Source organism: Danio aesculapii, chromosome 21, assembly GCF_903798145.1.
Source record: "Danio aesculapii chromosome 21, fDanAes4.1, whole genome shotgun sequence".
In the NCBI taxonomy this organism is placed as follows: Eukaryota; Metazoa; Chordata; class Actinopteri; order Cypriniformes; family Danionidae; genus Danio; species Danio aesculapii.
The window spans coordinates 16,680,923-16,706,571 of record NC_079455.1 but is presented as its reverse complement, the minus strand read 5'-3'; the positions used below and the strand labels follow the sequence as shown (position 1 = coordinate 16,706,571).

The window sequence follows — 25,649 nt, the reverse complement described above, 5'->3', positions numbered from 1 at the left end:
CTAATAAATGTCTGATAAATGTCTAAACATAGCCGTCTTGGCTAAAACAATTTGGGCTGTCAGTGAAAATCTAATAGGCGTCTAAGAATAGGCCAAAACTAGACTACAGTAGTCATAAAATAAATAGAAATGAATGACTACACATACAGTATGAAGTCTGTCTATTCTGTCTATTTGACGACTAGTCTAGTTTTGAGCTATTCTTACATGTCTATTAGCCCAAGTTTAGCGTTGTTTTGGCCAAGCTGTCAATGTTTAGATATCTATTAGACATCTATTAAACACAAAATTGTTTGCTGGGTTTAGACTGCATATTACTGATGAGAAGATGAAGGATTTTTACTGTATGGTGACTAAAATTGCCAAATAAACAATGTCTAAATGCACTACAGAACGTTACGTTTTCAAATACATGCACAGTTTGCATGTATTCTATCAGTGCTGAACGGTTGGTTTGGGTTATTACTTTCTGGCATCAATTACTTTTTATGTTTAAAGTACATAACTTTAGTCTTAGATTACACAGATTTCGCTCTGCATGTAATGCATTATCAGGCTTTCTGCCGACTTATTACAGGTGCAAATATTAATGTAATGTGTTCTCAAATTTTAAATGTATAGTCACACTTAGAAACACCCTTAAAGGAAAATATACACTCCACCACCAGCCTGAACTGTTGATACAAGGCAGGATGGATCTATGCTTTCATGTTGTTGACGCCAAATTCTGACCCTACCATTCAAATGTCGCAGCAGAAATCAAGACTAATCAGACCAGGCAATATTTTTCCAATACTCTATTGTTCAATTTTGGTGAGCCTCAGTTTCCTGTTCTTAGTTGACAAGAGTGGCACCCGGTGTGGTCTTTTGCTGCTGTAGCCCATCTGCCTCAAGGTTGGACGTTTTGTGCGTTCAGAGATGCTCTTCTGCATACCTCAGTTGTAACAAGTGGTGATTTGAGTTACTGTTTCCTTTCTATTAACTAGTCTGGCCATTCTCCCCTGACCTCTGTCATCAACAAGAAGTATTTGCGATAATCACTGGATATTTTCTCATTTTCGGACCATTCTCTGTAAACTCTAGAGATGGTTGTGCGTGAAAATCCCCGTAGATCAGCAGTTTCTGAAATACTGAGACCAGCCTGTCTGGCACCAATAACCATGTCACATTTAAAGTCACTTAAATCATCTTTCTTCCCCATTCTGATGCTCAATTTGAACTGCAGCAGATCGTCTTGATCATGCCTGAATGCCTAAATTCATTGAGTTGCTGCCATGTGATTGGTCGATTAAAAATTTGCGTTAACGAGCAGTTAACCTAATAAAATACCTAATAAGGTGGCTGGTTAAAGTTTAATTTTTCTTTTGGCTGTTTAATTAATGTAAGTTCATTTGATTCAACAAAAAATAAAAAAATAAATAAGGCAGCAAGAATTTTTTTACAGCACCGCGTAAGATACTGTACTAGTCACCACTTCAGAGTGCTGTTTATTTTTTTCAGTGAAGGCGGAGTTTAGCCACACTATTACATAATAAATCGGCACGTTCCTCAACCGGTCATTTTGGCAGATTAACTTTGAATAAAGCTGTTTTTGGACTAACAAAACACTTTCAAGTTTTAAAACTTGCAGGATGTTTTTATTGTACAATGACCTCTTAAACGCAAAAAGAATAAGCACATTTTGATTTCACAGTTCATGACCCCTTTAAATATAGAACACTAAGGAAATCAAGCGTGTACATATAAGCAAAGCAACACAATCTCTCTCCCTCTCTCTGAATGGATTGTTTCCTTACCCCTGCTAAAATCCTATGCTGGGCCTAGTCTCATTATCCCAGCAGCAGGAACATGAGATTTCTCTTTTTTCCCCCTCAAGTCAAACATGAATTATTTAGCTTTGTGTTGATCACGTTGAGTCTCTGCCCTGAGCTACCCTCCCCTGTTCCCCTACTGTATTTCTCTCTCTCTCTTTCTCTCTGTGAGCTGTGCATGTGTTGTATCAGCAATACAAAATGCATGTTTTGCTCACAGAATTGCCCATATCTCAGATATCTAATCCTGCTCTGACCGACTGTGTCATCAGTGTTTTGCGTTTCTTCTCAATGGCACTGTAACTGCACTCCGTAATTATTTCTGCACACGCACGTAAATAATTCACCATGCCAATGTTTTGTCGAAGCCAAGTCCCACATTACCAGTGTACACATTTAGTGAGTCATAACAGAGAGAAACTGTATTTGCCCCAATTTTGGGTATTTTTTTCTACATCTAATTTCTAAATTGAATTTTTCACGCAACCGAGGATCGGCAAGCAGTTCGCCACACCTTTATCAATTATTCACATGCAGCTCTTTGGAAGCTTTCATAAGCAGCTGTTATTGTGACTTGTCAGTTATCTAACTCATTTGTTTTGCTGGTAAAAGGCCAGTTTTGCTTTTCTGTGAGTGAGCATGATGAACAAACGATGATAATTAAAGAAAAACAGGGTTATGATGAGTGCATCTGTGTTTTAAGAACGGGACACAGTGGTCTAACTATTGTCTAATAAATAAGTGAGGTCAACTAGCATGCTAACGCTGCATTCTGTCCAACTGTTAGAAATCATTCTTTAAGATACAAATCTTTTTATTATTTTTTAACAAGGACGCATCACACAGAAGAGGTGTTTATAATGTTACAAAAGATTTCAGTTTTAAACAATTTGCTCTTTTTTTGAACTTTGTAATTATCAAAGTATCCTGGAAAAATGCGTCACGGTTTCCACCAAAATAATTGCAAGAGCCCAACTGTTTTCAACATTGATAATAATGAGAATCTTCTAATGGGCTTAATGATTTCTGAAGGATGTGGCTGTTATGAAGCGGACAGGAGACAGAGGTAAGGAAACGTTAGGGTGTTTATTAAATGACAACAAGGAGCACATGAAGGATAGCCAGGAGGATCAGGAATGATGTTGGGGTCTTTTCCTCCGTGGCTGGGTAACAGGAATACACGAGGATGGACAGCACACACCAGATACAGCTGACAGAGGATGACACAGACTTGGAAGGACTGGAAGACAGGACGATTCGGGTGGACCAGGAAGACTAGGAGGAATACAAAGAGAACAGGTAAGTAAAGCGTTTGTTTTAGCTGAGGATGACTACGCTGAGTGGTCGCTCAGTTGTCCGCTTTCGTCGAGACGAGCCCGGACAATGAGCGACTGGAGTGCTGTGCTTTTATCTGGTGCTCGTGAATGTGATGCAGCTGTGTGCTCATTAGAAGTCAGGTGATGGTGATCTTCGTGAGTGGGGGTCGTGAGAGCCTGACCAATCCATGACAGTACCCCCCTCCCCAGGGCCCGCTCCTGAGGGCCGACACCTCCGACGCCGTGGTGGTCTCCCTCTGCCTCTAGGCGCTGGGAACTCAGGGTGGCTCTCATGAAACTCCACCATGAGACTAGGATCGAGAATATCAGCTCTGGGAACCCATGTCCTTTCTTCGGGGCCGTACCCTTCCCAGTCCACCAGGTACTCCAACTGGCCACCACGACGTCGGGAACGCAAGATCTCCTTCACTGCGTAGACGGCTCCTTCTTCTAGGAGCAGTGGAGGAGGGGGTTCCTCTTCGTGGTCAGGCTCTGTGGAGGGAAGAACAGGATCGTGATAGGGTTTCAGGAGTGATACGTGGAATGTAGGGTGAATACGGTAGTGAGAGGGTAATTGTAGTTTGTAGGTGACGGGGTTAACCTGTTCCACGATGGTGAAGGGACCAACAAATCGGGGACTTAACTTGCGAGAGGGCAGTCGCATGCGTATGTCCCGGGTGGATAGCCACACCTTTTGTCCGGGTGTGTATCTGGGTTCTTCAGACCTTCTTCTATCGGCGGTTACCTTGCTTCGACGGACTGCCCTCTGCAGATGTTGATGAGCCTCGTCCCAGACTCTCTCGCTCTCCCGGAACCAGTGATCCACTGCGGGGACATCAGATGGTTCGCCATCCCAGGGAAAGAGCGGTGGTTGGAAGCCCAGGACGCACTGGAATGGCGTGAGTCCGGTGGAGGGTTGCCGCAGTGAATTTTGGGCATATTCTGCCCAGCCCAAATACTGGCTCCAGGAGCTCTGGTGACCACTGCAGAAGGTCCTCAGGAACCGTCCCACCTCCTGAATCTTCCTCTCTGTCTGCCCGTTGGTTTGGGGATGATATCCAGAAGAGAGGCTGACGGCCACACCTAGGAGCTTGAAGAAGGCTTTCCATAGACGTGAGATGAACTGTGGACCTCTGTCCGACACAATATCTTCTGGAATACCAAATGACCTGAAGACTTGATTAAAGATATTGTCGGCTGTTTCAAAGGCTGTGGGAAGACCTTTCAGAGGGATTAGTTTGACAAACTTTGAGAATCTATCTACGATGACTAGAATACAGGTATTACCTTCTGACGAGGGGAGGTCAGTGATAAAGTCCACTCCTAGGTGTGACCAGGGACGGTTCGGAATCGGCAAGGGATGGAGCTTTCCAGCGGGTAGATGACGTGGGCTCTTGGATTGGGCACAGTCCTTACAGCCCTGAACATATTGCCTCACATCCCTTGCCATGTTTGGCCACCAGAATCGTTGGGATACTAGCGAGAGAGTATTGTTGATCCCTGGATGTCCAGTGCCTAGCGAGGTATGTAAGGAGTGGATCAGATCTACCCGGTGTTCAGGTGGTATGAACTGCCGATGAGGAGGGCATCCCGGCGGAGCAGGGGCTTCCGGAGTGGCAACGACTGGAGGAGCGTTCCAGGTGATCGGACAAATGGAGATGTGTTCGGGAAGAATCTTCGTTGGGAGTTCTTCATGATCGTGATGCTCGTGTAAACGAGAGAGAGCGTCTGCTCTTAGATTCTTGGGTCCTGGACGATAGGAAATGGAGAAATCAAAACGTGAGAAGAAAAGTGACCATCTGGCTTGACGTGGACATAGTCTCTTGGCCTCTTTGATATATTGGAGGTTTTTGTGATCTGTGATCACCTGGAACGGATGTTTGGCTCCCTCCAACCAGTGACGCCACTCCTCCAAGGCTAGCTTGATTGCTAGAAGCTCCCTGTCTCCTATGCTGTAATTCTGCTCCGCCGGGCTCAACTTCCGAGAGAAATAGGCACAGGGATGCAGTCGGGGCGGTGTATCATGATGTTGGGATAATACTGCCCCGACGCCGGTGGTGGATGCGTCCACTTCCACCACGAAAGGAAGATTTGGGTCAGGATGAGTCAGGAGTGGGGCCCTTGTGAACTCCTTCTTAAGAAGGCGGAAGGCTGCGGCTGCTTCTTTGGTCCACTCCAGTCCTTTGGGTTTACCCTTGAGGAGATTAGTGAGAGGTGATGTAATCCTGCTGTAGTCCTTGATAAACCGTCTATAAAAGTTAGCAAACCCAAGAAACCTCTGGAGCTCCTTAATGGAAGTGGGTTCTGACCAGGATAGAACAGCCTCAATTTTCTTCCCATCCATACGTATACCGGTTTGGTCAATGATGTATCCCAAGAAATGAATCGACTTCTGGTGGAATGAGCATTTCTCCGCTTTGAGGTAGAGGTGATGTTCTCTCAATGTGTGTAGGACCTCCGCAACGTGTTGGCGATGTTCGGCCTCACTCCGGGAGTAAATGAGGATGTCATCTATGTACACTATTAAAAAGTGGTGAAGAAACTCCCGGAGGACTTCATGAATGAAGTTTTGGAATACGGAGGGGGCGTTGACCAGACCGTAAGGCATGACCTCATATTCATAGTGGCCAGTAGGGGTCACGAATGCTGTCTTCCATTGGTCCCCCTCACGTATTCTTATCAGATTATACGCGCTGCGGAGGTCCAATTTAGTGAAGACTTTAGCTTCTCGGAGCTGTTCCAAAGCGGCTGGTACCAGAGGAAGGGGATATCGGTATTTTACTGTACCGTTATTTAGGACCCTGTAGTCGATGCATGGACGCAGCCCTCCGTCCTTCTTGGCCACAAAGAAGAAGCTTGAGGCGGCTGGTGATTTTGAGTGACGTATGTACCCCTGACTCAGAGCCTCCCTTATGTAATCTTCCATTGCCTGACTCTCTGGAAGCGAGAGCGGGTAGATCCTACCTCTTGGCAACTGGGCATCTGGAACTAGGTCGATCGCGCAGTCCCATGGCCGATGCGGCGGTAGCTGGGAAGCTCTCTTGGGGCAGAAGACATCATGAAAGGAGCTGTACTCCTTAGGAATGTGGATAGACTGCTTCTCAGGAGGACTCTCGACCGATATTGTAAACAAAGAAATGGGGTTCCGACCTTGAAGAGGGAGATTTGGAAAACAGGTAGGTGTACATCCAGATCCCCATTTCTTTATCTCTCCTGTGCCCCAAGAGATGATGGGATCGTGCTTCACCAGCCACGGGCGCCCTAGAATGATGTCCATATTTGCACCCTCCAGAACCAGAAATTGAATCCTCTCTTGATGTAACAACCCCACTTGAAGAAGGATGTCTTCGCATTGTCGATGGATACGGGTCGAAGATCGAGTGCACTGGGTTATCGGTTGTATCTGGTATATATGCGAGGACGCCTCAGTACGTAGGTGGAGTTGACGACAGAGGGATTGGGAGATGAAGTTCCCTGCTGACCCGGAGTCGATGAGGGCTGTGACAAGGAGAGAAATAGAGGCAGTAGTTATTTGTACGGTGGTAGTAAGTGGTTTACATTGTTCAATATTCGTACTGAATACACTCACTGAAGTCCGAATGGGACGAAGGGGACACTCCATACGGGTGTGTCCACTGACACCGCAGTATAGACACAGACCCCGGGTCAGCCTCCTCTGTCGTTCCGCTGATGTCAGTCTTCCAGACTCTATTATCATGGGTTCTGGTTCTGGAGAGGCTGTTGACTCAGGCGATTGGAGGAGTGCAGACGAGGGGGTGATGGTGTCCTGTTGATAGGAACGGAGACGATCGGAACATCGGAGAGAATGTTGGATGAATCTCTCCAGACCCATAGTATCATCTAATGTGGCCAGCTGGATTCGGAGAGTGGGTTCCAAGCCGAGCCGGTACGTGGTCAACAACGATCTCTCATTCCATCCACTTGCAGCTGCTAGAGTGCGAAACCGGAGAGCATATTCCTGTGTAGATAGAGTACCTTGCTTTAGATGATACAGCTGCTCTCCAGCGGCTACTTCCCCATCAGAACGTCCAAACACCTCTTTGAAATACTCCGTGAAGGTAGTGATGGAATTCATGACCGGCCCGGCTTGGTTCCAGATCGTCTCAGCCCATTTAAGTGCAGGCCCAGAGAGTAGTGATACGATGTAGGCGATCTTTGACTTATCTGTGGGATATAGAGAAGGTTGCATTTCGAATATGAGGGAACATTGTAACAGAAAACCATTGCACTCCCCCGCTCCGCCTGAGTAGGGCGCTGGTCGGGCCATGGGACTGGAAGGAAGGGCCGAAGAAGAAACTGTGGAGGCGGAAGTGCTCGGTGCTGGTGGTGCGTTGGAAAGTGGAGCTGGTGGCTGTAGAATCCGCTTCAACTGGTCCACCAGCTCTTGAAAGTGATCGGGGGTGCTCATGTTGTCGTCGTTATTGGTCCGGGCTTCTGTTATGAAGCGGACAGGAGACAGAGGTAAGGAAACGTTAGGGTGTTTATTAAATGACAACAAGGAGCACATGAAGGATAGCCAGGAGGATCAGGAATGATGTTGGGGTCTTTTCCTCCGTGGCTGGGTAACAGGAATACACGAGGATGGACAGCACACACCAGATACAGCTGACAGAGGATGACACAGACTTGGAAGGACTGGAAGACAGGACGATTCGGGTGGACCAGGAAGACTAGGAGGAATACAAAGAGAACAGGTAAGTAAAGCGTTTGTTTTAGCTGAGGATGACTACGCTGAGTGGTCGCTCAGTTGTCCGCTTTCGTCGAGACGAGCCCGGACAATGAGCGACTGGAGTGCTGTGCTTTTATCTGGTGCTCGTGAATGTGATGCAGCTGTGTGCTCATTAGAAGTCAGGTGATGGTGATCTTCGTGAGTGGGGGTCGTGAGAGCCTGACCAATCCATGACAGTGGCACTGAGGACTAGGGTTTAATCAAATTAAATGATGCATTAAATAATACAAACATCTTTTTTTTTTTATTAGTTTCTGAATTTCTCATTTTCCTTTAGATAAATTTGTACTAAAATAAATACAAAGTTTCCATATTGTAAATCATATTGTATCAATTTGACTTAAATATGAATGACAATGAAATATGATTTCACCCATATGTGACCATAAAACCAGTCATAAGGGTACAGTACATATTTGGAAATTGAGTTTTATACATCATCTGAAATTTGAATAAATAACATTTCATTTGATGTATGGACATATTTGGACAATATTTGGGTTAGATAAACTTACCTGAAAATCTGTATTCTGAGGGTTCAAAAAATTCTTAATATTAAGGGAAATGCCTTTAAATTTGTTCAAATTAGGCCCTTAGTGATGTTTATTACTAATCACAATAAGTAGTCAACTAAGTTTTTATATTTTTATGGTAGGGAATCTACAAGTTGTCTTTACTTAGGCCCAATGCCAATTCTATTTTTGTACCCCTACCCCTTCCCCTTGGCCCTTGAGACAGAGTGTGAAGGGGAAGGGCTTCAAAATTTACCTCTAAGAAATGGAACAGTCTTCATATGTCATCGATCTCTTGCTTCATATGAGATCAGACGATCGCGGCTGCTGTAGTTATTCCAGTAGTGTTATTTTTTGGTATCTATCTTCAGTGAGATCACTGAAAGCAACAATATCATGTTATCATTACGATACAATGTGCCAATAAGATTGTAACTGTACTGTGCATTTACACCATGGCAATATTCATCTATGTAAACACAAGAAAACTACCTTATGTTATAGCAGACACTGTAAAAAGCTCATTCCCAGCCACTAGACTTTCTGACAGGGTATTCGAGTGTCATCGAGTGTCAGAATGTTGTGGGACAGCTATACAGGAGTTATTATTATAGACTATAGATAGCAAAATTTAGTTTTTATTTTAGTGTTGACGGTAAAACACGAATGCCGTTATGAATGTATTAAAACACATGCTGGTTTGTTGTAAAAAAATATGCTTGTTTATTGACAAAAAAAAAATAATTTGTGGATCTCCTTACTTCTGGGTGCAGCTACGCTGCCGTTGTGGATGGTGTATTCTGGGAAATTTTCTTACCCCTTGGTTTCGATTGTGGTCCTGAAAAATCTCAATTCAAAGGATTATATAACCCTTGACCTTAGACCTACGCCTTCACGCTAAAGACAATTGGGACAAGGGTAGGGGCTAAGGGCATTGGGCCTTAATGTTCTATTGATTTGTGGCATAAAAAGAAAAATGGATAATTTTGACTCAATGTATTGCTAGCTTTCCTAACAAATATACCCTTTGCAGCTTAAAACTGTTTTAAGTTTTGTGGTCTACGGTCAAATATTTTGACAAAATATGGTTTGAAACTTTGAAGTAAGCAAGACACTTGCATGCTTCAACCATCCTTATAGAGCTTTCTCAGAAAGAAACAAATCAGTATTTCAAAGGGATATAATTACAGTATTATCTTCCTGTGAAGAGTTCTGATGTATTGTTTGTGTTTTTGCTCCTCTCAGCCGTTCCCTTCCCCCTGAGCCACCGCCTCACCATGAAGGAGGTGTTTGACTGTGAGGGGAAGCCGAGGGTGGATCTACTAAAAGCCCACCTCACTAAAGAGGGCAGAGTGGAGGAGACCGTGGCCCTGCGAATCATCAATGAAGGGGCTTCCATCCTACGCCAGGAGAAGACCATGCTGGACATAGAGGCACCTGTCACTGGTACATTACCTCCTTATTTACCTTCACCCTCTTAGAAGGGTTGGTTCACTCAAAAATGAAAATTCACCAGTTTATACAGTTGAAGTCTAAATTATTAGCCATCTTGTGAATTCTTTTTTCTTTTTCAAATAATTCCCAAATTATGTTTAACAGAACAAGTATCACAGTATTTCGACTAATATTTTTTTTCTTCTGGAGAAAGTCTGATTTGTTTTATTTCGCTTGAATAAAAGCAATTTTAATAAAAAAAAAAAAACATTTTAAGGTCAAATTTTTAACCCCCTTTAGCAATATTATGTTTTGATTGTTTACAGAACAAAACATTGTTTTAAATTGATTTCCATAATTACCAAAACGTGCTTAATTAACCCAGTAGAGCCTTTAAATTGCACTTTAAGCTGAATATCTTGAAAATGATCTAGTAAAATGTTATGTACTTTCATCATGGAAAGATCAAATAAATCAGTTATTAGAAATGAGTTATAAAAATTATTAGGTTTAGAAATGTGTTGAAAAAAATCTTTATTTATTAAACAGAAACTAGGGAAGAATATACAGGGGGGTAAATAATTTTGACTTTAACTACAAAATTACCCTGCTGTTGCTCCAATAAAACTGGAACCATATTTGTACAGGCCACGTGTACATTGCACCTAAATTGGGTTGTGAGTTCAGAGGCCTAGGGCCAAACTCAGAGGTTTAGAGCTTAGTTGTCAGATCTGGTTGGAAAATAACAGCAAAAAGTATAAGGCCATATTAAACTTAAATCCAAACACTTGTTGAAATGAGCCAATTTACCAAAATATCAAAACCCAAGACTTCATTGCTTAAATATAAAGATTAATTATAAGCATTGATTTACTGGATATGGCAACCTTTATAATTATGGTTTTATCATAGCAGAAGTGTAGTGCGTTTTTCTTTTTGTACATTGATTACCATTTGTATAACCACAGCTGTAATACAAACTCTATGGTTACCATGATAGTTGATAGTTCATGGATGAATGAGATAACCTTCTGTTGCAACAAAAAAAACTTTTTTTATTTACCACAAAGATTTCTGACTTGTATGCTTTCCCTCCATAAATTAGAGTAAAATGTGACGCTAACAATTTCATGAATGCACCGTTTCTTAAAATTTCAGGTTTATTTTTTTTCACCACACCCTATCATATACTGTAGCACAAGACACTTGGCATAAATAGTACACGATACTATACATATCACAAGAAGTCATTTTATGGGAGTATATTTGTTTTTAAAGCAAAAATCTGTCTTTTATTTGAGGTGTGCAATATTTATAGACTTACAATATGTGGTAAAAACATCAATTAAATTGTTGAAAGGGCATAAATTTACTCATTCATTCATTTTCTTTTTGGCTTAGTCCCTTTATTAATCTGGGGTCGCCACAGCGGAATGAACTGCCAACTTATCCAGCATATGTTTTCCGCGGCTTCAACGGTAGCCCTTCCCTGATCCCTTGCGCTCTGCAGCGGTTAGGGAAATTCCAAATTGAACCAAAACAAACAACTACAATTGGCTTAAGATTAGTAATGAAAATTCGGGAAATGCGCCTACCAGCAAAACCTGGGAATTAAAAAGACGCTTGAAATATTTTACAGTGTAATATTGTAACTTCTGTTTTAACAAATTGTGATTTGATATTATCAAATAAGTTAGTATTGACTGAATTACAATACAATTTTGTCTGAGGGGTTTTCTGTTTCTGCTATTAAAATGGCTCCTAAGCAATGTTCATGTTAGAGAAACTATGTGGCATTTCACTGCCAAATCAACCCAACTGAGTGATTCCACCAATAAAGACAGTCATTGTGCTGTTGCTTAATGCAGTGTTTCCCGACCCTGTTCCTGAAGGCACACCAACAGTACACATTTTCAACCTCTCCCTAATCAAACACACCTGAATTACCTCATCAGAAGATTAGAAGAGACTCCAAAACCTGAAGTTAATGGGTCAGATAAGGGAGACATTCAAAATATGTACTGTTGGTGTGCTTCCAGGAACAGGGTTGCGAAACACTGGCTTAATGAATCAGTCATTTTGAATGAAATCTGTGTATCTTCATCCTGTCACAAACTCACAGCATTCAGCATGGGGTTTTGCTGCCTTTAGATCAAGAACAACAACTGCCGATGATGTCCATTCATACACTTAAAAAATTGAGGCCTACAGTAAATCTTTACAAATAATAAAAGTCTTCAATTAACACTTAATTTTGTCCAATTTTTTATATAATATAATATAATATAATATAATATAATATAATATAATATAATATAATATAATATAATATAATATAATTTAATATAATATAATGCGCAGTGGCGCAGTAGGTAGTGCTGTTGCCTCACAGCAAGAAGGTTGCTGGTTTGAGCCTCGGCTGGGTCAATTGGCGTTTCTGTGTGGAGTTTGCATGTTCTTCCTGCTTTTGCGAGGGTTTCCTCTGGGTGCTCTGGTTTCCCCCCACAGTCTAAAGACATGTGGTACTATGAATTGGGTAGGCTAAACTGTCCATAGTGTATGTATGTATGCAAATGAGTGTGTATGGGTTTCCCAGTGATGGGTTGCAGCAGGAAGGGCATCCGCTGCGTGAGTTGCATCCGCTGGATAAGTTGGCGGTTCATTCCGCTGTGACGACCCCAGATTAATAAAGGGACTAAGCCGAAAAGATATAATATAATATAATATAATATAATATAATATAATATAATATAATATAATATAATATAATATAAAATCTACTTAAGTACAGTAACGAAGTATTTGTACTTCATTAGTTCCCATTTCTGTTAGTATTATTCAAACAATCAAGTTGAAACCTCAAATACTAAGTTCAAGTAACACAAAAAACGTATGTTGTCATGACTTTTCGGTCATTTGCTTTTTTACCTCTATTATATAGATGAGTATGTGCACAGCATTTTATTAAAAGTCTGATTTTGTGGTGAACAAAAAGACAGAATATACAGCATTATAATAATGCTAGGTTGAATATTAGCTTGAACTATTTCTTTAAAGCCTTTAATAGCAGCAGATTTACCTCTCCTTCAATATGAAGAAATATATGCAAAGTGCTAAAGACGACAGTTTCATTTGATGTACGTTTGAGTGCCTGTGTGTGCGCTGTGGTTATATTTTCAGACATTAGTCGATAAAGAGCGTCTGTGCATTAGCATCTGTGTGTACATAATGGCGTTTGTTATCTGACGCCGTCTGCATGTGTTAACTGTACATCCGTGACAACCTGCTTTGATACCATCAGCAAACAGGACTAAAAAGCAGCGAGAGTTTAAAAGAGAATTCACAATCCTGACCTCAAATGCAAAAATAAACTCCAAAGCACCCGGCTGCAAGCTCAAAGACTGAACAAGACCGACGGAAAACAAAAGCTGGCAGAGCGAACAGAAGCGCTCGAGGTGTTTCCGTATGAAGTTTACCTGTGAAGGTAGCTGTCACTTCTGTGTGTTTCTCATGTACAGTATATTAATTCCCCCTTACCTGTCAGCACTTTAACTATGAGGTGAGAATAGATGGAAAATAGTTGTAAATTAAATCCACGTACCAACATGTCTGAGGATTTATCACGAAGATCTGATTTTTCCCCCTTGTTTAAGTGCTGTAATTCAGTGTTTCTCAACCATGTTTCTTGAGGACCACCAGCTCTGCACATTTTCCATGTCTCCTTAACCAAACACACCTGATTCAGATCATCAGCTCATTAGCTGAAAGAGCTGTAATGGTTGTGACAGACAAAGGAGATATCCAAAACATGCAGTGTTGGTAGTCCTCCAGGGACGTGGTTGAGAAACACTGCTATAATTGACCCTCGATGCATCTACCAACCAAAAATAGTGTTATAAAATGACAACTCAGTAACTTTATTTTGGTAAGCCATTCTCTGCAAGGATGTGGACTGCCAGAGATTTACATTGTTCAGTATGTGCTAGAAAAAAAACATTGCAAATGTTGTGTTGTTGGAGAAAAAATGTAAATAAAGGCTCATTCACACCAAGCAGGATGAATACAAATATATCAATAAAAGTATTTGTGTCCACACTGACAAATTTTTTTTTATTTTTTGGCCCTGTCCACACATGAACACGAGTATTTTCAAAACTGCACATTTACATCTACATGATTGTTGAGTATTGGGTATTGGGTGATGGAAACCAAAACCTTCTGAAAACTACAGCGAGGGAAAAGATTTTCAGAAACTGTAGGTACAGTGTTTTCATGCGGACACTAACCAGAGTTTTCGCCTCATAACGTCAGCATGTGTGCTCCTTGCAACATGGCAAGACACAGCAAATTTTAAATGTTTGGACAAGCTCATCTCATTCCACGTCATTTGCAATGTGAGATGGTAATCCACCTCTGTTCTCATGTTTGCCCTGACTTGTATATTTTACACTCAAAATACTTAATTTCGCATTTGGTGTGAACCCAGTATAAAAGTGTCATTACCGCCACCTGTTGGTTGGGCGTGCCCTCAACATGCATTACAGTGTGTTCTGCCTTTTTCATATGGACATTTAAATGTGGACATGGCCTTAAGTTATGCTTTTCACTTGGCATTATCCCCTTGTGACCAGCAGATGTCCTCAGTGTGCTATTAGCACATCTGACCAGTGAATCCAGCTCATACAATCAATCAAAGCAAACAGTGAATTTAACAATTCTAACACTGCTATCAAAAACAACGCAAATTGATTTCCTCATTGTTTTCTAAAGAGGCAACAAGAAAACACAACTAGCACAGGACACATCTACTTTTAAGTACCTTAAATTAAGATACATTTTTGTCCTCAATCTGAATTTGCGAGCATGGCTTGCATAAATTCCATTTATTCATTCATTTTCCTTTGGTTTAATCCCTAATTTATCAGGGTTTTCCACAGCGGAAAGAACTGCCAACTATTCCAGTTTATGCTTTACACAGCGGATGCCCTTCCAACCACAACCAAGTACTGGGAAACACCCATACACTCTCACATTCTAAATATATGTACAGGTCGCTATTAATTATCTGCATATTTCTGATTATTAATAGCAACCTGTACATATATACATCTATTGTTAATCTCTGTTCATAGCTAATACAACCTGTATTTAATGTTCATAGTACATCCATCTGTAAATATTACCTATAGTTTTGCTATAATTGCACTTTTTAACTTATACCTAAATCCTGCACTTGAACTAATAGTTAGAATTAAACTGCATTGCGTTGCCTTGTACTTGAATGTGCGATGACAATAAAGTTAAATCTAATCTAATGAATCTAATCTAAATATTCACACGCACACTCATCCACATATGGTCAATTTTGTTAACCCAGTTCTCCTATACCACATGTCTTTGGACTGTGGGGGAAACCGGAACACCCACAGGAAATCCTTCTGAACACAGGGAGGACATGCATACTCCACACAGAAATGGTGGCCCAGCTGGGACTCAAACCAGCAACCTTCTTGCTGTGAGGTGACACTGAGCCACTGTGCCGCCCACATAAATTCCATGTATTTATACGATAGTCATTCTCTTTCCTTTAAAAAAAATGGGCTTAACATCAAGAAGAGCTTCTACACTTTGTTGTCTGGAGCTTAACATTTTGTGAGGTTCTTTTGCTGCTATATTTCAATGGATCCTGACTGCCTGTCAGTGTTTTATTATTTATTAGCTGGGGAAAAAATCCTTCTGAAAGTGATTCCAATGATATTGCATCTCTACATCAGCCTAAACTCTGCTGTTGTTTTACATTCCGAACAAATTTTAAAGAAATGTCTTTATCGCTATCTTTATACTTATCGCGCTTGCTGGGAACAGAGACATCTGAGCCACTGAGGACATTGCGACTAACCATTCAGAAACATCCTGGATCAGTCTAGAAGTTGTAACCTCTTGTTCTCCATCATTAGCTAGGTTTCCATCACCCTGTGTTTATGACGGTTTTAAAGTATCACATGAGAAACAAGTGATGAAAATGACAAATTTCATATAAATATCTGTTAACTCACTAAAAAAAAATTATGATCACTTGAGATGGTTTGCGGTAACGCGGTGGTGGAGTAGGTAGTGCTGTCGCCTCACAGCAAGAAGTTGCTGGTTCGAGCCTGTGCTGGGTCAGTTGGCATTTCTGTGTGGAGTTTGCATGTTCTGCCTGCGTTCGCGTGGGTTTCCTCCGGGTGCCCCGTTTTCCCCCACAGTCCAAAGACATGTGGTTCAGGTAAATTTGGTAGGCTAAAATTGTATAGCAGTGTTTCTCAACCACTATGGGACAGTGCATGTGTGTGAATGAGATTGTATGAGTGTTTCTTAGTGATGGGTTGCAGCTGGAAGGGCATCCACTGCGTAAAACATGTGCTGGATAAGTTGGCGGTTTATTCCGCTGTGGCGACCCCAGATTAATAAAGGGACTAAGCCGAAAAAAAAAATGAAGAAATAAATGAGGTGGTTTGCAAATATTGTGAGATAGCATAGGAAACAGCCACTAAATGCCGCTAGTGTCACTCGGCGGCCATTTTGGAATGAAAAAGTGGAACAACAGCACAGACAACTAACATTAGACAGAATGAATTAAAATAATGAGTAAAATAAGAGTTAAAATGAGCACATCCCCTTTCAAAAGTAACATTTTAAAACATTTTAAAACAATAACCCAATGAAAACAGACAATTTCCAAAATGCTGACAAGCCTAAGTTTATTAGGCTACATCTGATATCTAAAATATCTGCTTCACAAATAACATACAAGTAAGGTTAACAAAATAACTTAATTAAAATTTTTTTGTTTTGTTTTACTCAACTTAGGGTGAAGCAAAAATGAGTATACACAACAAAAACTACATTATCTGGTAGTTTGTAGGGCCTCCATGATTTGCATAAATAAACAGAATCACCAAGAGGCGACACTCAATAGAACGTTCCATTGCAACAGCAACGCCCGCGATTCTGAAGTGAAAGCGATCGGCTGTCCATTGGATGTTATTGCTGTCGTGATGGCAAGCAGCTGCTTTGTTTTTTATTCATTCATTTAAAAAGCGCATCAAAGCTGAAATACAACCTGAAAGACGACAAAACAACACTTAAAATGATAGACTGGTGATTATCAGCACTTTTAATAGTTTATTTTACAGACTTAATGTTCTGTATATTAAATATACTTGTTTTCTTCAAATTGTCACTTATAGGTGGAATTACTTTACTTTAATTTAATAGGTTACCCGCTGGCATAATACATATTAATACTGACATGTTAAATTATTTGACTTTCAAAATGGATGTTAATAGCATATTAGCAGTACTTTTTTGTTGGAGTATTATATTATAACACAATAGTATTTTTCCAGTGTTGTCTGTTAAAAAAAGACACATATATATATATATATATATATATATATATATATATATATATATATATATATATATATATATATATATATATATATATATATATATATAAACTTTATTAGTCTTTTTTTAACAGACAACACTGGAAAAATACTATTGTGTTATAATATAATACCAACAAAAAAGTACTGCTAATATGCTATTAACATCCATTTTGAAAGTCAAATAATTTAACATGTCAGTATTAATATGTATTATGCCAGTGCGTAAATTATTAAATTAAAGTAAAGTAATTCCACCTATAAGTGACAATTTGAAGAAAACAAGTATATTTAATATACAGAACATTAAGTCTGTAAAATAAACTATTAAAAGTGCTGATAATCACCAGTCTATCATTTTAAGTGTTGTTTTGTCGTCTTTCAGGTTGTATTTCAGCTTTGATGCGCTTTTTAAATGAATGAATAAAAAACAAAGCAGCTGCTTGCCATCACGACAGCAATAACATCCAATGGACAGCCGATCGCTTTCACTCCAGAATCGCGGGCGTTGCTGTTGCAATGGAACGTTCTATTGCGTGTCACCTCTTGGTGATTCTAAGCTCTTTGGCCGCTCTCATGACATGAAGTTTATTTATAAATACACTTTTTTCTAGAGTATCACATACTTATGTTCGGCCACGGCTGGTCCCGCATTAGCTAACACATGATCCACCAATCAGACGATTCCTAACTCACTATAAATAACCAGAGTTTCTTACCTCTGTAGCGTTGTCTTGAAGAATCCCCCTCCCAGCCCTACTCCTCCCTCCTTTTTCTAGATTTGGCAACACGGCGGCCCAGTGATTAGCACTGTTGCCTCACAGCAATAATGTCACTGGTTAAAAGTCCTTACTAGACCAGTTGACATTTCTATGCAGAGTTTGCATGTTCTCCCTGTGTTCGCGTGAGTTTTCCCCAGGTTCCCTAGTTTCCTCCCACAGTCCAAAAACACACAATATAAGTAATTTGACCATACCAAATGGCACTACATACGAGCTCTTAGTAAGCAGTATATATCCCTTTTCTTTCTTTTTTATGAACTTTAAAACATTTGCTTCACGTTAGGATGGAAACCTAGCAATAGTATCAATCGAAACCTAGCAGTAGCCTGACTCAATGTAATGGATGTAAGGCTGCATGAATTTCTCTTGGTTTGTTGTTTAGAATTAAGGCTCCACCCTTTTCTGAAAGCAGAAGCTCATTTGCATTTAAAGAGACATGCACAAAAAACATGTTTTTGCTGACACTCAAACAGGGTCAAATCAAGCAAACTATAATAAATGATATTTGTGTTATTTTGAGTTGAAACATCACAGACACATTCTGGAAACATCAGAGATTTATTTTCCGTCTGATGGAAAAGAGCATAATATTTCTCCTTTAAAGTTTGGCTTCTATCAGTGTCCGTGGATAATCAATAGAGTTGAGTACTTGATAGCGTGTCCATCTGCAGGAGTGTGTCAGCACACCATCTGGCCGTGATTTCCGCTGTCTCATCCGCGCATGAGCCGCTTACTCCAGAAAGAAACAGGTCCTTGTGTAACCGCAGTAAAAAAAATTAATAAAAATATAATATGCAGAGATAATGGACATAGCTTGATTAATTTTTCTTTGTAATGTGATTCGGCTCTCCCAAATGGTACATCTACTTCATGACAGTGAAACGTGACAGTGATTTTAATGCTGCTTTAGAGCGTAGTGCTTTCATTATGTTTTTAATGTGTGCTAGGAGGGATGTTGGTATCTACACTGCATATATTTGTTTTGTTTTTTAGTGTAAATATACAACAACTTTAAAAAAAAACATTTGATAAGAAGCATAAGATATTCATGTTCATGCCCAATGTGAATAAATTGATTTAAGCTATTATCTATTGTTATTTTTTTATTTTAGATTTGTTGTTGATTTTAAATATGTGTATTTGTTTGCATTAAAAAAAATATGTACTTCTATGTTTACTATTAATGTTTAGGTTAAAAGATTATATATTGAATAACAATCATTCATTTTTTTATCTGTTGTTGTTTTTATATTTTAAAAATAAAGCTTAATACTTTTTCTAGACGTTACAATGAAGATTTATTAGTGATGTATTTACTGATTGAACAAATTAAGAAGAAATTGTATTGCATTTATTATTATTTTCCATGGCTCAGCATTTACTAAAATTTACTAAAATGCATTATTAAAATCTAAAGTTATGCTTGTTAACATTTGTTATTTCCTTGTGAGCGAACATTAACAATGGTAAATACAAGATTTTTTTAAATTAATGTTAATAATAACATTTATTATATTACATTAACATATATAGATCGTTTTACAATTATTGTTGTTGTTAGATGTATATTTATATACGTCAACAATTATTATTAATAGATGATGAGAGCAGCAATTCATTATTATAATTAGTCATTAGAATACAAGACGACTAAACAGCTAAACTGTGTTCTAGGAGTGATGTTAGAATCTACTCTGCATATATTTGTTTTGTTTTTTAGTGTAAGTATAGACTTACAATAACAAACTTAAAAGAACCCTTTAATAAGAAGCATAAAATATTCATATTTATGTCCAAAGAGAATAAATTGAATTAATCTGTTATTTATTTTTATTTTATTTTAGATTTATTCTTGATTTTATATATGTGTTATATATGTGTTTGCATTAAAAAATATGCACTTATATGTTTACTCGAGTAAACTAAATATATTCATGTTTAGGTTAAAGGATTATATATTGAATAACAATCATATTTTGTTTTTGTTTTTCGTCATATTTTAAGAATAAAACTTAATAAATCTTTCTAGACTTTACAATGAAGTTTTATTAGTTAATGTATTCACTGACATGAACTAAGAATGAACAGTTATTGTTCTGCATTTATTATTATTTATCATAGTTCACAACTTACCAATGCATTATTCAAATCTAAAGTTACAGTTGTTAACATTTGTTATTTCCCTGTGAGTTAACATTAACATTTAATATATTAGATTATTATATTATAGATAGTTTTACAATAACCCCCCCCCCTGTTTTTTTTTCAACACATTTCTAAACATAATTGTTTTAATAACTCATTTCTAATAACTGATTTATTTTATCTTTGCCATGATGACAGTACAGAAAATTTTACTTGATATTTTTCAAGACACTTCTATACAGCTTAAAGTGACATTTAAAGGCTTAACTAGGTTAATTAGATTAACTAGGCAGGTTAGGGTAATTGGGCAAGTCATTATATAACAATGGTTCGTTCTGTAGACTATCGAAAAAAATAAAGCTTAAAGGGGCAATTAATTTTGATCTTAAAATGGTGTTAAAAAATTAAAAACTGCTTTTTTTCTAGCCGAAATAAAACAAATAAGACAGAAGAAATAATATTATCAGACATACTGTGGAAATTTCCTTAATCTGTTAAACATAATTTGGGAAATATTAAAAAATAAAAATGAATTCAAAGGGGGCTAACATTTCTGACTTCAACTGTATGTCAACAATAATTATTAATTGACGATAGATGATGAGAGCAACAATTCATTATTATAATTAGTTATTAGAATACAAGACAACCAAACAGCTAAACTGTGATGTTGGTATCTACACTGCATATATTTGTTTTGTTTTTTAGTGTAAGTATACAACAACTTGAAAGAACCATTGGATAGGAAGCATAAGATGTTTATTTTATTATACATTTATTGTTGATTTTAAATATGTGCATTTGTTTGTGTTTAAAAAATATGTACTTATATGTTTACTCATGTAAACAAAATATATTAATGTTTAGGTTAAAAGATATTATTTTGAATAGCAATCATATTTTTTACCTGTTGGTATTTTCTTTCATATTTTAAGAATAAAACTTAATACATATTTCTTAGACTTAGAATGAACAATTATTGTTCTGCATTTATTGTTATTCATCATAGTTCACAATTTACTAATGCATTATTAAAATCTTAAATTACAGTTGTTAACGTTTCTTATTTTTCTGTGAGTGAACATTAACAAGGTAAATTCTATTTTTTTATTACTGTTAATAATAAAATGTATTATATTACTTTATGATATTACAGAAAGTTTTACAATTATTGTTGTTGTTAGATGTATATTTATATATGTCAAAAACAATTATTAATTGATGATAGATGATTTATTATTATAATTTCACAAGTTCACACTAACTGCTGTCCGTGGAGAGGGCTCTGAGCTCGGAAAGACACCGTAACTCGTGTTATTCCCCTCATCAGGATAGAGAGAGATAGGGTGTGAGCTCAGTGTCTAGCCCGGCTCCAGAACGCTGCCCCCTCAGATTTAAGTAGTTATCAGGTTTAGTAATGTGGAGTTGGGGTGGTGGAGGGGTGCTGAAGTCAAGAGAAAATGGAGGTTTGACGTGTTTGACTATTTATAGGGGTGTGGTCTTGAGCTGATTGGATAATAGAATGATTGTCTGTGATGAATTAGCTTCATCGAGGAGTGATTGTGCGCCTCCCCAAAATTGTTCACAAAATATCACTAGTTATTAGAATACAGGACAACCAAACAAATAAACATAAAAACAAATTAGCTTTGCTGTAAGAACAAACTTCACTTATTTGTTTGTTTATAGAATGTGCAATTAATGTTTTCAAATAGGCTAAAAAATAACAATAATAAAAATAAATATTAAAAAGAACAATTATGTTGTTTTTGTCAAATAGATAGTTATAATAAATGTGAGTTTTTGCTTTTGCACAACAACACAAAACACTGATAACTGTATATATACGTATTGTTTTGCAGTGCGGGTAGGCTTTTGTTGACTTCTCTTCAAATCACTGCACCACAGGCAGTTTTTTGGCAGCCCTGGCGAATTCACCCGTTCGCAGTCTTCAGTGCATCAGAAGTCACTCCCTTCTGTGTTATAAGGCCAAAAAGCGTTAAAGTTCACCCCAGTTCAGTCGTAGTCTCACATGAAGAGTTCAATTCCACTGTGCACTTACATTTGTCTGGTACAGTGCAGCTGTTAAAATCCATCAGTTGATCAGAGCGAGAGAAAGAGAGAGAGATAAAGAGAGAGAGAGAAAGCTCTTCTCTGCTGCAGAACACACCTACACCTCTGAGTCATCTGCATCTAACAGCTCAATATTCTCCCTCTCGCTCTCTAAATCTCTTCCCATCATCCAGTTCTGCTTGCTCTCTGTGTGCCTGCAGTGGGTGATGTGAGAATAAGCATCTCCCCCTCCACACTCAGCACTGCACAGTCACTGCCACACACAGAGAGATACTCACCATTATCACCAGTTTACTCTCAGTACGTTTACATAGACAAAAATACTCCATTATATATATATATATATATATATATATATATATATATAGCATAATTAAGACAAAACTCCACAATGTTAAAATAGCAATCCACTTAAACAAATACTACAGTTAAACAGTTGTGTTTTACCATTATTTAATCTATTCAGTCGATCTCTGGGTCTGGCGGGAGCACTTTTTAGCTTAGCTTAACATAAATCATTGAATCGGATTAGACCATTAGCATCTCACTGAAAAACGGAAAAAAGTTTTAAATTTCATATTTAAAACTTGACTCTTCTGTAGCTCTGAGGTTCATATACATGTATTTCATGTACTAAGATGGAAAATGAAGCTGCTATTTTTTAGGCCAATATGGCTAGGAACTATACTCTTATTCTGGCGTAATAATCAAAGAACTTTGCTGCGCTACCATGGCTGCAGCAGGTGCAATGATATTATGCAATGTGACTGACATGAAACAGGTTTTCTTGTTAGAAGTTACCTAGTTGGGGACTATTTTCAGGCACTGCATAGTAAAATTGCACCTGCTGCAGACATGGTACGGCTGCAAAGTTCTTTGACTATTACGCCGAAATGACAGTGTAGTTCCTAGTAACATTTCATTTTAGCCACTTTATAAAATTTCAGTCTACATTACCTGACAAAAGTCTTGTTGTCAATCTTAGTTGTAAGACCAACAGATTATAACTTGACTGATCATTTAGAAAAATGACAGAAGGCAGATTTTTCCCATGATTCATCTGTTGAACATGCATCCCAATCATCACAAATACTGCAGAAGACCTATTTGAACCCGCATAGACCCAAGATTCTCACAGAATTCAGTCAAGTTTGGTGAAGGAAAAATCATGATTTGGGGTTACATTCAGTATGAGGGCATGCGAGAGATCTGCAGAGTGGATGGCAACATCAACAGCCTGAGGTACAGTATCAAGACATTTGTGCTGCCCATTACATTACAAACCACAGGAGAGGTCAAATTCTTCAGCAGGATAGCACTCCTTCTCAAACTTCAGCCTCCACAAAGTTCCTGAAAGCAAAAAAAGGTCTAGGTGTTCCAGGATTGGCCAGCCCAGTCACCAGATATGAACATTATTAAGCATGTCTGGGGTACAATCAAGGAGGAGGCATTGAAAATGAATCCAAAGAATCTTGATGAGCTCTGGGAGTCCTGCAAGAACGCTTTCTTTGCCATTCCAGATGACTTTATTAATAAGTTATTTGAGTCATCGCAGAGATGTATGGATGCAGTCGTCAAGCTCATGGGAGTCACAAACAATATTAAATCTTTCAACTGCACCATGACTTTATATTCTATACTGTACATTATTTATGTTAAGTGGCAAGACTTTAATCTAAGCAAAGTCAGACCTTACTGTCCTAATTAAATCATTAAAAATCATAATTTAATTTAGGTAAAACAAGCATAATCTAGAGGTTGCCTTTCATATAAGCCACTTCTGATACCAAATGATCAACTAGAAGTCAAGTTATTATTTGTTGTTCCTAACAACAAGGACAGGCGACAAGACTTTTTTCAGATAGTGTAGACTATTACCAGTTAGACTTGTCTTGCTAATTTTGTGATCGAACACGCACACATACACACCAAAGAGCATGGCTTTGTGCAAAAATTTGCATAAGTCATAGTTTGTTTGCAGTTTAAGCATGACAAATAATTAGCTGCAATTTTGTAAAATTACTAATGAAACACCTAAAACTGTATGACAACTTAATGATGTGTCCTATCAATCTCTGTAGCATTGATCTCTATATTATAGCATGTACAACAAGAACATGCATATTCTAAAACCAACACATGTAAACACCTTAAGCCAATTGTTGTCATATCTAGAATAAGGTAAATAATTTGATCACTGATGGTCTGATACATGCGTAGTGTGTTTTTGCTGTGTGATGTCTGTCCCTGCGCCCAGATCAGCCGAAATTAGGCCAAGTGAAGTTTATGCCTGCCGATCGTCTATTATTGATATCAAAGGGGATATGAAATATGCAAGAGGCACAGTGTACATGAGGAGCAGTCATTGTCAGTAGATCCGCTTCCTTTGTGATGCAACATAATGGCAAACAAAGACATATCTGCTGCCGTTTGTCACTACCTTCACCCAGCTGTATGGCCATCACCTCATGCTATTGTTAATCAAGACTGCTTACACAATCACACAGATGTACACACACACACACACAGAGAGAAAGAGAGAGAGCATTGGTTCAGGTCCATTCATTTATGCTGAGAATGATTTGTGTGCATGCTGTTCACTCATTAAGTCCAGCTTACATAATGGAGAGAGATGAGGATGAGGAGGAGAGGATGTGAACAGAGGAGAGGAGGATACATACAGAAAAGAGGAGAGGAGACGGAGAGCAGGGTGGGTAAAAGAGTGGGTTAATAATTCAATAAAAGTGGTAAAATTGTAAAAAGTTTTAAAATTACTATACTATTTCACATTTACCCACATTTAATGTTTCACATACACAGAGAAAAGAATGGGGGGGGGGTGCTTAAAACTTGCAAAAATAAAACAGCAAATAATCATCTTCATTAAAATCATAAACACATTTATTAATAGCATGCATCTATTTCACTGGTCAGTTTGTAATACACAAGCTTAATTTTAATATCAGATTTGAATAACCCTTTTAAAATGAGAAGAGAAGGGATGAGGTGAGAAGAGATGAGATGAGATAAGATCAGAAAAGATAAACTGAGTAAAGAGGAGATGAGAAGAGAAGTGATGAGATGGGATGAGATAGGTTGAAAAGAGATAAGATGAGATGAGTAGAGATGAGATAGGATGGTCTTGAGATAAGATGAAAAGAGATAAGATGAGGAGAGAGTAGAAGATGAGATGGAATGGGATGAGAAGAGATGAGATGGGATAGGGTGAGAAGAGATAAGATGAGAAGAGAGGAGAAGGGATGAGAAGAGATAAGAAGATATAAGAAGAAAAGAGTAGAATAGGATAGGATGAGAAGAGAAGAGATAAGATGAGATGGTATAGGATGAGAAGAGAAGAGAAGAGAAGAGAAGAGAAGAGATGGGATGGGATGGGAT

General features: G+C 38.4%; 2 protein-coding genes across 2 annotated transcripts in view; one reads left to right on the top strand and one right to left on the bottom strand.

Moving 5' to 3' along the window:
- Positions 1–25,649, top strand: part of ppp3ca (protein phosphatase 3, catalytic subunit, alpha isozyme) — a 130,973-nt gene that overhangs the window by 37,589 nt on the left and 67,735 nt on the right. The window contains 1 exon segment of the mRNA XM_056446772.1: positions 9,635–9,835. Coding sequence (XP_056302747.1) covers positions 9,635–9,835 — 201 coding nt within the window.
- cxxc5a (CXXC finger protein 5a) overlaps positions 1–25,649 on the bottom strand; it is a 142,376-nt gene that overhangs the window by 111,317 nt on the left and 5,410 nt on the right. The gene's annotated exons all lie outside the window — the stretch shown is intronic.